Source organism: Pteropus alecto, unplaced genomic scaffold (assembly GCF_000325575.1).
Source record: "Pteropus alecto unplaced genomic scaffold, ASM32557v1 scaffold23, whole genome shotgun sequence".
In the NCBI taxonomy this organism is placed as follows: Eukaryota; Metazoa; Chordata; class Mammalia; order Chiroptera; family Pteropodidae; genus Pteropus; species Pteropus alecto.
The window spans coordinates 5,171,027-5,188,786 of NW_006435837.1; the positions used below are offsets into that span (position 1 = coordinate 5,171,027).

At 37.8% G+C, this 17,760-nt stretch overlaps 1 protein-coding gene and 1 pseudogene across 1 annotated transcript in view; one reads left to right on the forward strand and one right to left on the reverse strand.

Annotated features, from left to right (window-relative positions):
• Positions 1 to 17,760, reverse strand: part of NHS (NHS actin remodeling regulator) — a gene marked incomplete at its 5' end in the record, with an annotated part of 334,315 nt that overhangs the window by 21,927 nt on the left and 294,628 nt on the right. Inside the window, one exon of the mRNA XM_025046607.1 lies at positions 16,307 to 16,440. Within this exon, the coding sequence (XP_024902375.1) occupies positions 16,307 to 16,440 (134 nt within the window). The remainder of the gene's footprint in view (positions 1 to 16,306; positions 16,441 to 17,760) is intronic.
• Positions 4,332 to 7,159, forward strand: LOC102894650 (annotated as a pseudogene).

Genomic DNA, 17,760 nt, shown 5'->3' on the forward strand with positions numbered 1-17,760 from the left:
ATGGTTGGTCACGGGGATGGGGCTCACGGCATAGGGAATGCAGTTAGCATTAATATGATGGCTAGGTGGAGGGCTCGGAGAGGGAGGGAACAAATGGGGGGATCGTTTTATGAATTATATAGATGTCTAACCAATGTACTGTATACTTGAAACTAATTTAAATAAATAAATTTTAAAAAAAGAGCATATGAATGATTCATGCAACATCAACCTCAAAAAAGTATGTGGAACGAAAGAAGCCAGAAATAAAAGAGTATGTGCTTGTTCACTTTTGAATCCCATCCTGTAATAGATCGATGTTTTGGGTATGAGATTGGCTCCTAGTGAGCAGAGCTTGACCAGCAATGGGAATGGCGCAGTTTTCATCCAAAGAGAGGATTTCTGAAAGACAGCATGTAACCGCAGAGAATTTTTCTTTTTGATCTCAGCTGGAACTGAACAAAAACTCTTAGGGTGATAGAATGCAAAGTGATTTTATGTATTTTAAAGTTCAGGAATAATTTGTTTAATGCTGTCCTATTAATGAAGGATTTTAAAAATGTACAGCATAGCAAAATTATATTTTGAAACATGTTTGGAAAGTAGTCCCCAATGTGGATGGCAAAGAGGGCTACAGGGAGGCTGGGTGCCACTCAGCCATTTATTCACAAGAATTGCTCTGGACTGTCAAGAAGAACTCAAAACAAGGTCCACTGGACCATGACACTATGATGTTGATGCCAGTGAGTATCTTGTTCATTCCCCGTGGCCGGCTTTGCCAGTCAGTGGGGTCACTGCCAAGGGCCACTCATGCATCAATCTTCGAAGGCTGCTAGCACCAAATAAAAGCCATAAGTGGGGGAAAAGGCAGGCCAGGCTTTGAGGTGCAGGGAAGAAGGAGGCTTTGAACTGATGCAAACAGCACAAATACCCTTAGCCAAATCACAGGAGCTGGCAGCATGAGTCCCAGAACAGCCCAGAGGTGGGAGCATTCCTCCCTCAGTCTCTGGCCTTGCCCTCAGCCTCCGAGGTGCTCAGAAATCTAAGAGATGTTGCACATTCGGTCTCACTCCAAGTGACACTCTTCCCTTGTAACTCAGGCCACATTATATGGCAAAAGCACAGTAGAGTCAGACTTGACCTTACCACAGCATTTTTTTTTAAAAGATAAAACCTGACGCACAAGCCACGCATGTTCTGCTTTTACTTTTCCTATTTTCTTTTTTTTAATGGACTCTTTTTGAATAAAGCTCTATGAACATTATCATATGCATAGACTCATGTAACCCTACCACAATCAGAATTCAGAACATTGCCATTACTACAAAAAAGTCACAGTTTCCTCCCACTCCTAGCCTCTGGCAACCACTAATCTGTTCTTCGTCACTATGATTTTGTCATTTTGAAAGTGTCATATGAATGGAATCATACTTTTTGAGACTAGCTTCTTTCACTCAGCATAATGCCTTTGAGATCCATCCAAGTTGTTGTGTATATCAGTAATTCGTTCCTTTTTACTATGAGTAGTATTCCATTGTCTGCTTATACTTTGAACAGTAAAATAAATGTCTCAGGCATGCAAGAGAATGTCAACCTGAAAATATTTTGTAATGATTTGTACAGACAAGTAATTTTATTGGCTCTTCCAGAGCCAGGCTAATGTTTTAAAAAGAAAGAATTCCAAAACTGAAATCGGCAATAAGGAATTTTCTTTATTTCTCAGAATATTTAATATAAACCAGACTCATTAGCTAATGCTTTCACTAGCTATTGGGCTAGCTATTAAGTTATTGTCTGTCATTTCCAAATGTATTCTTCCATATTCTGCTCTGTTCTCCTGGGACTCTGCAAACATTTCTTCCTCACCAGCTGCTTTCTGTTAGGTTCTTACCTAGGAATGTCAGCTGCTTTCTATAGTCATTATTTCTATGTCACCTCAATTTCCCCACTTGCCATGTCAGTCTTATAATACCTTTCTTATATTATATTCTTTCTGTTATAATAACTGGTGTGATTTCTATTTTTCTGACTAGATAAATGACACGGTACCAGGCTTTCACCTCTAGTTTACTTGTGTCTGAGTCATCTAAAATACTTGCTACTTCCTGCTCCTCAGTCCAATGATGAAAAGATGGACCAGAGTGATGTTCTGTGGGGTGTCCAGATGACAATGATCTCTGTAGTTTATGGCAGGGAGCAGGAGGGCTGACATAATCTCAAAAGTAAACTGCTTCTGGTGACCCTCGAAATAGGTATAGAGGACAAAAGTATTTGGTGGGGACAACAGCCGTATCCTTCCGCATGTTAGGTGTTGTGCTGATTTGCTCCAAGAAAAATACCACATTGGAACAACAGCAGTTTCCGAGATCCACCTACCTTCTACAAAGACTAGACAGGTGAATTAAATGGAGAGTGTGGTAGATATCATCACTCATGCAATCTTATATTTGAAACTAATGTCAGGCTCTTCCCTCCCTACCATAACAAGAAAAAGTCTCTAGAAATTGAGGAAGTTAACCCTATACACACATGGCCAGATATCTTCATAAAGCACCACTCTTTCTGATCATGTTATTTCCATGCTAAGAACTCTTCAATAATTTTTTATGCTTATGAAATAAATTCAAACATTTTAGTCTGACATTCAAAATCCTTCAAGATACGGTCTACTGAAGCATTGCAGCCAGACCAGAGTATTTGAATTCATGTATAGGCACTTCATTTTCTCCTGCTTCTGTGTGCTTGCTCTCATGGTTTCCTCAGTCTGTAATCCTTCTCCTCCCAATGTCCATGTCAAAATTCTACCCCATCCTCAAGGCCTTCTCCATGAAGTTTAATGCTACCTTTACCATGAATTTTAATCTTAACACCTTATCCCATTCTAACACCACACACTTGGTTAGGTATTAACACCTTATATTCAAAACCATATCATTTCCTCTAGTATCCATGAACTCTGGATGGCAGAAATTATGGCTCACTCATGTTTGTATCCCTACAGTACTTAATAATAGTAGTTGCCCAGTTAATTTTTTTCAAAATAAAGAAATAAATAAGAGGCCACAACAGGAGAAAGGGCATTCCAAGGGCATTGTTTGGAGAGTGCAGGACATTTTCTAGACAAACAGGTGTAGTGTGGTTTGGCTGAGGTCTAAGGTGCGCGGAGGATTTATGGGAAATCCACTTGGGAAGGTAAGTTAAGACCAGATTGAACAGCTGCTGGAGAGTAGGGCTAAGGATTTGAACGTATTTCTTTACGCAGAATGGAGCAATTGAAGGCTTAGGATTAGGGAAGAATTTGTATGCCAAAGGTTGTCATACCAAGGTTAGAATTTTTCTTAACTGGTTTAAAGGAGCAAATTAGATGAGATAAAGGGACACACCTAATATGAAGCAAGAGAGACTGGATGGACAGCTCCATTTTGAGACAGGTCGTAAAACAACAGAATACTTCTGAGAGAGCTTGCAAAACCAGGGAGATATTTCATAAAAGCAAAACAAGACCTGTTTGGGACACTGTGGTATGTGTAATTCTTTTGCAGTAAAGGAAAAGCTTGAGCAGTGTTTCTCAGTCCCAGCTCTTATAAATCAATATCTGAAATCTCTAATACGGACCTATGGAAAAAGGGGAGGGGAGAGGCTGGATAAGACTAAGATAGAGCTGGGGATGGGAGAGACAGTGAGTCAGTGAGAAGGTCTTTATCCTAGTGCAGGTCAAATACTATTGAAATACCCCTTCTACCAGCTCTAGTCTTTAATCCTCTTTCCTGGCTCAGAACTCCATTCTCAGTTTTCTAATTCTTCTGTAAACTACTTTATTTTTTTCTCAGAAGCTGCTTTATCATAAGACCTAATTTTTCTTCTTGATAGAAAATGGAAGTATAAACATGGTCATTGTTTATAGCACTGGACTATAACCACAGAGGTCTGGGTCCTAATTTGAGTCATTCCCTCCATTTACTTCCCAAGAAGGCTCTTGGAATGTCCCTTGTCCTCCTAATGTACCTCCTTAGTAAGAAGAAAAGTATGTTTTGACAGGTTTCTATTTTAAAATCCCTGGATGCCACAGTGTGATAAGTTAGGGAACCACTATCGGGCTATGGAATGACAAAAAATCCCTGATATTCTTTCCTAGCTACTTTTATCAAGTCTGAAAAAGAATATAACTGTGACACAATGCATTGTAATGAGTTAACTAACTGTAAATCCTGATGATGAGGATTTAGGCCTCAGTGTTCCTCCGGAACCTGATTAATTGTTGCTTAATTAATTGAAACTTCTGTGGGATTCTTGCCAAAAAATGTGTAATCTCAATCTCATGTCAAGCATCTTCCTCTAATACCACAGAGATCATGAGACATTTTACCCCTTCGTCTCTTATGAGGCTTGCAGAGGGACACTTGGTGAGACTGCTGGAATCTCTCACTACATTGAGGAAGGATGACATCTATGCCTGCATATCTAGACATCAAGATCTAAGCAGGGACTTAGACTTTAAGGGTCCCTATGAACCTGACTGCAGGCTAAATGCAGCAATAGGAGATGTTTCAGCTCAAGTGCAGACTCTGATCAGTAGGGGCTGTGTGGATTATGTGGTAAAGAGTATGCAACCTATTGGAAATGTCTGCTTTAGGCTTGCACAGGAGAAGACTGCTATAATCTATCGGGAATGCCTTCTTAGGCTTACACAGGGGAAGAACAGATGTATGTTCCAAGAATTTGCAGATTTGGGCCTGGACCAATGGATCTGACTGATGAGAAGAGATGAGCTGGACATTCCATTCAGAAGGGGATGAGGGTGAACTGCTATGACAAACTGACTCCATACTCTGAAATGGGAATCTATGCCATGATGGTGCACTAGGGGCAAAGTGTCATATACCATGGCAACTTGTAATCATCTTAGATTAAATTCTCTGTGGTCTTCTAAATTTTACTATTTAAAGACATTCTGGACTAAGCATTTCCTGATCATACTTAATATCCATGGCTAAATGTGTGTGTGTGTGTGTGTGTAACTTTTTATTTTGAAATAATGTTATATTTACAGAGAAGTTGTAAAAATAGTAGAGTTCCCATATACTCTTTATCTATCTTTTCCTAATGTTAACATCTTACATAACCATAGTTATGTATTTATTGAAACCAAGAAATGAACATTAATAAATACCACTAACTAATCTATTAACTTTATTTGGATTTTGCCAGTTTCCCCACTAATGTCCTTTTCTGGTCCTGGATCCAATCCAAGATCCCATATTTCATTTAGTTGTCAAATCTCCTTAATCTCCTTCAATTTGTAATTGTCTCTCAATCTTTGCCTTTTATGACCTTGACACTTTTGAAGAATGTTGGCCAATTATTTTCTAGAATGTCCCTCAGTTTGGAGTTGTCTGATGTTTTCTTGTGATTAGATTGAGATTACACATTTTTTGGCAAGAATCCCACAGAAGTTTCATTTCAATGCACTGTATTAGGAGGTTCATATATAGGCATGCCCTATTAATGATGATGTTAATTTTGATGGTGTCTGCCAGGTTACTGCAGCTACCAAGTTACTATTTTCTCTTTGCAGTCAGCAAATATCTTGTGGATATTTAAGACTTTAAGACTTATGCAAATATCCTGTTTCTCAACATAATTTTACCCAACTAATTTTAGCATCCATTGATGATTAATGCTTGCAAAAATTGTTACTGTCATATTTGGCTAATGGTGATTTTTTAAAATTCTGTTAATACTTCTACACTTATTAATTAGAATTCTTCTGTAAGGAAGAGCTACTCCACCCCATGTATTTGTTTACTTATCCCAACTTACTTAATATCAGTATAGACTCATGGATATTTATTTTATTCTTGGTGTTATAATCTATTACTATTATTATTTATTTTATTGCTCAAAGTGTCCCAGATTTGGCCATTGGGAGTTCCTTCAAGTTGGCTCCTGGGCCATTCTGACATACCCCTTATTATTTTTTTGAGCACTTTCTTGCTTTCTGGCATCTCAAAATATTCTAGGATTATTTTATATTTTCTCTGGGCCAGCCCTGGAATAAATAATCTCTCTAAGGAACCTGGTTTCTTTTATTAGAGAATGATATTTACAAACAGGGTGTAGGCACTAGGTATGCTCAGTGTTACTAGAGTGTCATTGCCTCTAAGGCCCTCTCAGAAGGCAGAGCTAGGAAATATATGTTTGTATACTCATACATGTACATACGCACATATTTATTTTATGCCTATCTATCTATGTATACATGTATATAAGTATGTGAGTGAGTGAGCATATATGTATGACTTTATACTGATACTTTAGATTCTAATGCAAGGTCACAGGATTTATTCCAGATGTCCCCTTTCCTTATTTGTAACTCCTTTCTCTAACAGTGACAAACTGACTGTCATTATCCACAACATATTTATTTACTTGCTCAATTCTAGTATTCATATAAAGTATTTCAGAATTTCTAACTCATTCTCCTGTGAAGAACAAATTTACCAACTAGAGTACAATATTTGAGTACAATTTCTTTTGTCTTTAGCTTTACAGTTTCTTCAAGCACAGCTGCTCCCTGAGGAGCTCCTGCTTGAGGGTAGTGTCTGGGGCCTCTATGTTGCTGTAAAGGGAAGAGCTCAAGGAGATCAAGGAGGAGACTGGCTTTCCTACTGTCAGATCACGCACATCTATAGCCAGTTTGCCAATGTGGACAAAGTTGAAAAGGGGCCCTCAGCCAGGAAGATTTCCAGTGGATTCCAAAACTTATCATTGATCCACTGGGGGACTGGCTCATCAGTGCCTTCTTTTCAGAGGGAGAAGATCAAGTAAACATCCATGGATTCATAAAAACTTTGGCTCATTTTGACCCACTGAAGATAGTGCAAAGAGCAAAGATAAGAATGGACCAGAACCACTCAACAGCCAAAGCAGCAAACTGTAGTTTGCTTTTTGACTATATGATTTGGATAAAGATGACCAGATCTCTCGTGATGAGCTGTTCCAGGTGCTATGCATGGTGGTTGGAGTGAATATCTCAGATGAGCAACTGAGCAGTATCACAGACAGAACAATCCAGGAGGCTTATCAGGATGGGTACGGCACCATATTTTTACCAGAGTTTGTTAAGGTTTTGGAGAAGGTGAACATAAAATGGAAAACAAGCATCCTATTTTTAAACTAAAAGACTGAAACTAAATTGTTCCTTGTTCTCTAGTATTTAAGAACTAGAACTTGAGAGTCTTCCTATCTACCAGCCCCACCTCTACCCTATCATCTCCTTTCTCCCCAGATACTACTGTTGTTGCATGCCAACACCACGTGTACTCTTTCAACACAGACCTGACTTTGGGATAAACAAGGTATTACAGAATAGCATACCTAATCTATTTCTCTTCAGTATCCATTCACCAGTCCCCCATGAGTTCTCAATTCATGCCGAGAACCAGCCAGCAAGTTTTCACTGGATGCAGACTGTAGCCATGCTGCTTTCCCATCAGCTGGGCTTCTGCATGCTCCTTCAACCTTTCCCATATGTCCTTGCTTCCTGCTTCTCTGTCATCCAACCTACCATTCACTTGATCTTTTAGCCTTCCTGCTTTTTACTATATAGCCTCAAAGTCTCCTCTGTTCTACCTGACATTTCAAGCTATGCCTGTTAAATATGTGTCTAATTTAACAAGATGGTTCTGTAGTTTGGCAGTTTTTATTTACCTTCATTCATAAATGAGCCTCTGAGGTGTTGTCTCCCCAGGAGCGTTTTGGGAACCAGCACTTCTCTCAGCAAAAATGTGACCATCTCTGGTCTCCTGCAGTTAAAGGGTTACTGAATGAAGATGTTCTACTTAAAAGCTTCTTAAAAACTTGGTGTTGAACCAAGTTTTCTGGGTAGCTTGCCCAGGTGGCTTGACCTCTGGCCTCTGATTCCTCACATGTAGCATATCTATATGGCTACTCTGGTTAGCACAGTTTTGGTTCTTCAGAAAATAGCCACGTGCTTACAGGTCTGCTCAGCTTTGAGGCACAGTCACCACCAAAATGGCTGCTCTGACAATATACTTGGAGACTTTCTCATGGCTTTTTGAACAAGGAAGCTAGGTATCTTAAGAGCCTCCTGTATTCCCACTTCTGCAGCATGGTTCATGCCTCGGTGTTGCATGCCTTTGGATGCTTTTTTACTTCATATTTCCAAGTAGAAAGGTTAGAGTGATGGAGGTGCCTAACTTATTTTGTCCAAGAGATTTAAAGATCATGTTCAGTATATTAAAGGTTTTGGCAAATGATTATTCTAGAAGCCATGGTCAGCTCTCAGTAGAGGTTCAAAACATTGATTGAATTATCACATTAGCTGCCTGGTTACACTGGTTTCCTACTTCCTGGTATAATTAATCACTGCTAATCTCTTAGAAACACAGGGTCTGGCAATGGTGGCACAACCTGCGGTGGCATTATAGATCTTTCAGCAAGCCAGAGCAGCTTCTTTGTTAAGATCAGCTTAGTTTAGACCTCATTGAATCAGGATGTTGCCATCCTAACATCTGTCTAAGTCTATTCATTCATATATCTGCCTGTGGCTGACTTTCTGGCTCATTCCTTGTTTGCTGGCTTCCTTGCTTGGGAAGGAAGATGTGCACATAATTCTTTAGGAAGGAAATGGCTAAAGATCACCACCGCAAAGGGAAAGAACAGGAGTGGGGAACAGAGGAGGAGCCAGGCAGGATGGCTCAAGTATAAATGAATGAGGAATTCTGTATCATTCTGGCTTTGTGATCAAGTGATGTAATATAAGGATTGTATAAAAAGGAAAAAATTATCTGATACTTATCTATTTGGTATCTCAGAGGTTCTTCGACCTGAATATTTAATGTTCCTAAGTTTATGGCCTTTTTCTCTTTTGGTGGTATAGCAAACTATTTTAATCCACAGTTGTGGCTTATTGTTCTATTTAAAATTATATTCATCAACCTATCAATAAATATTTGTGTTGGAACAAAAATACTTCTTTTCAAAGTTATTTAGGTTAGCTATTTTCTTCCCTACCTCTTTCAGTGTGGTTATGACATGCATTTGATAGTTAGGTTTATTTGTTACTTTTTGTTTTTCGTTTTGTGTTCTCTCCATATTCTGGTTGATGTTAATTATTTATTTATGGGGGGGGGGTATGTGAAACATTACTTGGGTTCTAATAGTTAGAACTACCCCAAAAAATATATTCAGGGAAGTGTCTCTCTCCCTTGACACTACTACCTCCTTCCCATCTTCCATTCTTTCTATCCCATTCCTGCCCACCCCATTGTTAAACCAGTCTCATTATTTTCTGGTTTATCCTTCCCATACTGTCAGTTTTGCTATAATGCTTGTTTATAAAAAGAAAATTTGTTCCAATGTGATTGACATCTTAGAGAACAATTTAAGCTTAATGTGAATTTCACATTTGCTTATTCAGGATTTCATGCATGAGAAATTCTAGGTGAATGCAGAAACTGTACCCAGAGGACCTGAGCTGTGTAAGAATACACAAGATGCACATACTTCAAACATCTCCAAGCTCCCCTGGTTTACCCTCTGTGTGAGAAGCCACACCCATCCACACCTAGGGCTATAACCTTTCCTCTGATTTTAGGGACGTCCTACTCTCACTCCTTTGCAATAACTCACAAACTGCAGTCCTCCTGATGCCCACTCCAGCAGTAACTGTCAGGGCTTTTTCTAAAGTGACACATCTATTGTTTTATGTACTTAACCATTTAACATGTATAAAACTATGCTATTGTTTTGTTTTTTTTTTTAAAGAGGTTCCTATCTTTGTGCGTGCGTGCGTGTGTGTGTGTGTGTGTGTGTGTGTGTGTGTATGATGGAAGTTTTTTCAGTATTGTGCCCTGTTTTTTTTCACAAAGCCTTTGATTTTTATTGGTAATTTCACATACTGCAGAGATTTTTAGGGATGTATATGTTCTATTATAGCAGAATTGACTAAATCTTTTACACAAATAAATGGATACCTATATATTTTCTTCTATACCTTTCTTTCTAATATGAAGGGTAGCATACTATAAACTCTCTTTCAGGCTTTGCCTTTTTCAGTTAAGAATATATACTGAAAATTACTTGTTATTAGTTCATAAATATCTTCCTTATTTTTTACAGCTACACAGTACTCCATTGTGTGAACGCCTACAGTTTATTGCATCACTACATGTACATATACCACAGAAAAGGGCTAATATTACTAATAGATAAATATTTCTTAAGTATATCCATCTATGTACAGGTATCTTGGTTATTTCCAGGATCTTGTTATTGTAAACAACACTGCAATGAATAATCTTTTGTATTATTGGAGGTATATGTTTAGTGGGATTGCTAGGGCAAAAAGTAAGTGCATATGTAGCTTTTTTTAGATATCACCAAATTTCCTTCTAGATAGGTTGTACCATCAGCACTATATGTGCCTATTTCCCCATTTGCACCAGCAGAATGTGTTGTCATGTTGTTTAATTTTTGCCAATCTAATAGGTGATAAATGGTATCTCAGTGTTGTTTGCATTTCTCTAATTACAAGTGAGTTTGAACAATTTTTCTTAAGTTTAAGGAACATTTTTATGGTGTTTTTTTTTTATTGTCTGTTCAAGGCTTTTCTCCCATATTTCCACAAGGTTTTTGCTCCTTTGTCTCTAAATTTTTAATAGATATTTATCAATTAGTAAAATTAGTCCTTTTTCTGTGATAGATGTTGCACATATTTTCTCTCGTTTTTGGTTTTTGACTTTGTTCACAGTGTTCGAGTATATAGAAATATTTACTGTTCGAATTTATTAATCTTTTCTTTTATTGACTCTGTATTTTGAGTCAGAGTTAGAGAGCCTTTTTCTGGATTGAGGGCGAAGAATAATTCACCTCCATTTTCTTTTAATACTTGTGTTATTTCATTTTTTTATGTTTAGGTCCCCGATCCATTTGGAGTTTAATCTGGTGTATGATATAAGATATGGATCTAATTAGATGGTTCTCAATTGGAGATGATTCTGTACCCCAGGGGACATTTGGCAGTGTATGAAGACATTTTGGGTTGTCAAAACTAGGGGGAAGAGTGCTTCTGGCATCTAGTGAGTAGAAGCCAAGGATGCTACTAAACATTGCAAAGTGCACAGGACAGCTCCTACAGCAAAGAATTATCTTACTAAAAATGTCAATAGTGCCGAGGTTGAAAACCTTTGATAATTTATTTTCTTTTACCAAATGGTTACCCAGTTGTTCTAGCATCATTGAAAAAAACTCCATCTTTTGCCTCCGTGTTTTGAGATATTGCCTTTATCATATGTAATGTTTTCATATATACTTGGGTTGATTTCTCCATGTTGTATTCTATTCTACTGGCATGTTTGTCTATTCATGTGCCAGTATCACACTGTTATAATGAAAAAGGCTTTAAAGATATTTTAATGTTTGGTAGGGCTAGTCACCTCTTATAGGTTTCCTTTCACAATGTTTTCCTGGCTATTCTTGTTATGTTTGTTTTTCCATAAGAACTTTAGTATCAATGGGTCTAACTCCATTTTTTAAAAGTTTACTGGTTTTATTGGGATTGTGTTAAATTCATAAATTAACTCAGAGAGAACTGACTTGTTTATAATGCTGAATCATTCTATTCAAGAACAGGAGACGTCCTTCCATTTGAAGAAGTGTAATTTTCTGTCTTTTATGAGTGCGTTAAAGTTTTTCTCATATAGATTTTGTATGTTTCTAGTAAATTAATTTCTAAGTATTTGATCTTCTTTGTTATTGCTGTAAATGGATTTTTCTCTACCACTAGGTCTACAAATTGTCTATCATTTGTGTAAACAAAGGGTTTTGGATTTTGTGTGTTTGTATTCTGCTGCCTTGCTGAATTCTTTTATTGTTTGAGTCAGTTTTATCATTAGGAGTTTTTTGGTAGAGTATCATACCATCTAGATATAAGTTTATTTCTTCTTTATCAATTCTTATGCCTGTAATTGATTTATTTTGTAAAATTGCATTGATTAATCCCTCTAGTATGATGCTAATCATAGCAGAGATAGTGGGCATATTTGCCTCATTCCTGATTTTAGTGGAGCTACCTGTGTGTTTCCCCATTAAGTAAGATACTAGCTTTAGGACTAAAGCACATATATTTTATCATCTTAATGGAGTATCACTCAATTCCTATTTTCTTGTGCCTTTTTATAAAGAACGGGTATTGAATTTTATTTTATTTTATTTAAAGCCTTTCCAGCATCTATGGAGATAATCACATGGATCCTCCTCCACCCTTAGATCTATTAATACAGTATATGATACTATATCCTGTGTTGACCCAACCTTCCATTCCTGGAATAAATCCCATTTAGTCATGGTATATTAACTTTTTAATGTGGTATTGTGTTCTGTTTGCTAACATTTAATTTAGTATTTTTTGCATCAACAATCATTAGTGATATTGGTCTGTAGTCTCCCCTCCCTTCCTCCCTTCCTCCCTTCCTCCCTTCCTACATTTCTTCCTTCCTTCCTGTCCTTATCAGGTTTAGGTATCAAACCTTTATAAAAGGTTCATAGAAGAAATGGAGAAGTTCGACTTCATTTTTAATGCCCTGAAACAATTTACAAAGCATTAGGATTATCTGGACTTTGAAGCCTTAGTAGAATTCTTCTGGGAAACCATCTGGGCCTGAAATCATCTCCTTTGCCACACTTGATGATGGAGGACTCCCAGATGGGCTTTAATTAGGAGATACCCCTTGAATTTTCAACTGACAGAGGGTTTTAAGCTAAATTGGCTGGTCAGTTTCCTGTGAGTTCCTCTTGGAGAATTTTTGATATAAATCAAATGTCAAGAAACCAAGCATCCCCTCTTTCCACTTATAGGAGCTATGAGGCTACATTGGAGCCATCGCCATATGTCACCAGACAGATGACACTGTGTTCCTTAAACATGTTACCTATCCCAATGCATCCTTAGGATTTCATGACAGTGCCCTGGGGTACTTCATCACACAGTTTGGGAACCAAAGGTATATAGCCTTCCAGTCTTTTTTCCTATGCATGTATATATACATACTCCCATATACGTTCATAGATTTTTTTGAGATCACATTATACACTGTTTAAAAATCTGATGATAAAATATATACATTTTCCATGTCATTATATTCCTCTATAACACTATTTTTGATATTGCATTCTATCCTATGACTATATCAGAATTCATTAAACTAAGTCTTTATTGTTGGACTTTTAGGATATTTGTAATTATTTTTCCTATTGTAAACAGTGTTTTGATGAACATCCTAGTGAAGAAATCTTTGCATACACTCTTGTTATGGCTTTGTTAATCCTAGATGTAGAATTGCTGGATCAAAGGGTATGAATATATTATAGTTTTGATTGCCCTCTGGAAAGGGTATGACAACTTATACTTCCTCCAGCCTTATATATAAGTATACGTTATAGGCTTTTCATTTAATGGTAAGAGATTTGTTAGAAGTAATTATGAATATAGATTGAGATATTCATGTATTTTAGGCACTATGCCAGGCACTTTCATACACAATTTAATTGTATTTACATAAAATTGTATTAAGTCTTCTTAATAACCTTGTAAAATTGAAATTATTATCCCCATTTTGCAGATAAAGAAACTGGGATTCGGATATAATATCTTTTTCCAAATCACACAACCAAAAAGTTGCAAAGACGAAATTTAGACCCATAATATTATCACTATATCACTGATACCTCATGGACTTGATTGGCTAATAATAATAATGATGATGATGTTTAATACATAATGAGTGCATATCATGTACTGGGTACTATTTACATGTATTAACACATTCGATCCTGATTTCAAACTTATGAGGTACTATCTACATTATCCTTGAGACACTGAAAAGATTAACTTGCCCAGAGTCATACAGCTAGCAAATGGCAGAGCTGGTATTCAAATTCTGGCAGTTTGGCTTCACAGTCCATGCCATTAATAACCAAAGTACAATATAACAGTTTGTAGAGTTGTGAAAGATTGTGTATCAGACTCTCATTATGAATGGTTTTTTTTAAGGAGGAAAAACGGTTTACCTAAAGTCTCATAGATAAAAGAAGAGTTGTTGTTTAAGAAAATGTCTATACAGCAATTTGGCTGTAAATTTCCTGTCCCTATACCTGCATTTTTTTCTCTTACAGCAATATATGGCCCGTATACTTAATGCATAGAACTATGTTCTAGTCTGAGTCAGCTCCAGGTCTGAGGGATATAATTTGAATAAAAAATCCTCCAAATTAGTAGCTGATGGATGGTCACGGGGATGGGAAGCATGGCATAGGGAATACAGTTAGTATTAATACATTGGCTAGGTGGAGGAGGGTCAGGGGAGGGAGGGAGCAATTGGGGGGATCGTTTTACTAACTATATAGATATCTAACCAATGTACTGAATACTTGAAACTAATTAAAATTTAAAAGCAAAATCCTCCAATGAACCTGGTGACCCAAACTCAATTGAACAAATGAAATAGTTAAAATTTCCCCAGCTTACTTAGAAATATTAAGTATTATCATTTGAAATGGATAAATTTTCTGAAGTTTATATAAGTATGATCTAGACTCTGCTCTTATTGAGATTTGTTGGGTAAATGAAGCACTCTCATTGCTATTCATTGTTTTAAGCCTTTTCCTATAGTCTTCCTTTGGTATTTAAACATTATTAAAAATTATGCAGAATATGATGAAGGGTAATATTTTATGTCATTTCCGTAAATGCTCAACATTCTTCTCTCCCATCTCACCCCCCTCAAGAAAACCAACTTAATGAGCCACAAAACATGTATAATGAATGGGAAAATATTTTTAGCATTTTATGCAGAAAATGCCTCATTAAAAGCAAATGCTTCAGCAAGCAGATTTGAGGTTAATATGAAGTTTTGTTGAGCAGGGACTTTTATGACAAATCACTAACATGTGTAACTGCTCTATATAAAGACCAAGAAAGCCCTAAGAAGATCTTATCTTCTTTTCTTATCCCTAAGCAGCATTGAAGCAATGTAGTGAGTGTGACATGGTACTCGGTAGACACTTCATGAGCCTGAAGGACATGAAGCCTACCATCCAGCTGCAAGTAGGGAAAATGTTTATATATTGTCCAATATTGTTCACTGTTTTATCTGGATATGTTATATCATGCAGATTAATTTAGATGAAGTCTGTTCATCCGGATGTTTGGCATCATGTGACCAAAATAATTTGCATCTATTTTGCATATTATAAAAGCCATAAGGGTGCAGGGTTTATAGTCATACGTTACAAATTTAATTTCAAATAAAAACCTCAACATATAACCACACTGCTGTAACTTCTTAAGACTTTGGGCTTCAAACTAGAATGACAAGAGAACAGGGGTCCAGCCATTTGGGTAGGCAGTGTGCTAATAATTTTAGCAATGCCCTGCTCAGAGGAACAAAGTGCTCATTTGTCCCCACTGACGCCCCAGAAGGCACACCTGGGGATGGTGTTAGCAGTGGCGACTGATAGTATTTGCAGGTGTTCTGAGTTGATCTCAGCTTCATCATCTGTGATCCATGCTTAAGGCTTGGGCTAAGTGATAGCCATACCCACCCAGGCAAGGCTGAAATCATCAGCAGTGATGACATCACTCTGGTAATTGGTTACTCTGAAGGACTAACCTCCCCGATATAATGAGGAAATATGAAATGATAAGATGAATTATCTTCAAATGGAAATTTTTCACATCATTTCAGTTCTTTCCCAGGTTACCCCACTGAGTTAGGCAACCTATCACCTGACTAAAAATAATAGTAGTGACTGTAGAAGTTTACATTTATTGAGGTCTTACTCTGTGCCAGGCACTGTGCTAAGTTCTTTCCATGCTTTATCTCATTGAACTCTCAAACACTATAAGCTAGGTACTATTCATACCCCCATATTAGAGATGAGAGAACGGAGGGAAAAGAAGGTAAGTAACATGCCCTAACTCTTTCCGCTTGTGTGCAGAACTAAGATTTGATATGTTTCTCCCCTGATTTTAGAGTCCTTAACTATCATTGCTTTACTGCATTGTGCAACCAGTTAACTAAAAAAAAAAAAAATCACACACACACACAATAGTATCCCCAGCCTATTCTAAAAAGAGGCATTCCTTTCAGAAATGAAAGGGGAGAAAATGAAGTTGTTCCCAAATGCCTATGATTTGTTCTCTCAGGCAGCCTGGCCTCCTTCAGTAGGAGGGAACTGACTCTCAAGACCCACTTGTGCTTCCTGATGAGCAAGGACGTGGCTGCCAGCTGGCCACCAAGCTTACCGTTAAGAAGTGTCGGTCCTTGACTTCGCGTCTCCTCTGGCTGTGAGCTGGGGGATAGGCTGGCAGTGGCGGGGCTGCAACAGAAAGGGGGACAGTGCCTCTCTGCTCTCGGCGATCACTTCGGCTTCGATGTTCTGGGGGCAGAAAAAGCAATAATACAGAAATATACTTGGCATTTTCAATTTCTCTTGTTCCCTTGGGAGGATGAGCAAAGGGCTGGGAAAAAGCAAGGTTTTGCTAATCTAGTTCATTTGTATACCAAATAAAATTTTCAGAGTGGCTCCGAACTAAACTTCCATTTCATGTTACTATGAAGTTGGACACATACATTTTAGTGGGTCCATCTCATCATCTTTATACAAGATGGTGCATCTTGAGTTTGGAAAAAGCAGTATATTTCTCAGTGTGCCTCGTTTTAAAACAAGATGAGCAAAAAAAAATTAAAAAATCCAGAACAATGGTGGAAAATGTGCTGACATCGGTGCTGGAGTGTACAATAGGCAGAGACACACTAGAGCCACCTGGGGAGTGCTGGGGACAAATGCTTACAGCCATTCAAGGGGTGAGGGAGCCAGTTCATACAGGCTCAGGGGTACTGGGTGCTATGTGTTGGTACCTTGAAATAGGCCACGGTGAGAGCATGGCAAAATATTGGTAGGGCTATATATCAGGGCTTTTGTTTATTTACTTTATCACTTTTTGTTTGTTTAGAGAGTCTGTGATCAGCACATCATTGCAGCTATCTAAGCCCTGTCGCCTACAACACCCAGAGGGCTTTGAAATCCTGGGCTCCTAGAGAAAATAAAGGAATCCCAATGACAACATTTGTCTGATTTAAGAATAAAACTACCACTGGAAAAAGCCAAGAAATTTCCATGTGTGGAATGAAGTGGTCCTGACTTCATAGTAAAAATCACTGAAACGCTAAAAGCATAATTTAGCTTTCTGGGTATTTCAGTGAGCCCCAAAGCACACCCAGCTCAACACACAGGCCACACCAAAGGCCACTCCATCTTCCAAAATCCAGCCCATACTCATGTCCAGGGCCTGAAATCTCATAAACCCCTCATGACCAAGGTACAAATTTGTACAGCAGATTTCTTAATCTGCTTCTCTATTATTTAAAATCACCATTATTCAGCACATTAATAATAATGACTATGATGCCCAATATTTACTGAGCAATTGACATGTGCCAAAGATGCTTTGCTAAAGCTCTTATGTGCAAGATTTTAACAACTGCGTGAAGTAGGCACTGACACTGTCTCTCTTTTGCAGATGCCTAAACAGGAGGCTAAGTCACTGCTGAGCTATCAGTGGTACACACTTGGCGCCAGGACCTTACTCTTGAGTACTACTTGACCTATAGGCACTGTAAGGCCCTAACAAACCTTCTCACCCATCAGAGCAAGACTGCTTGGGTTTGATAGTATTTGATTATAATTATATTTTAT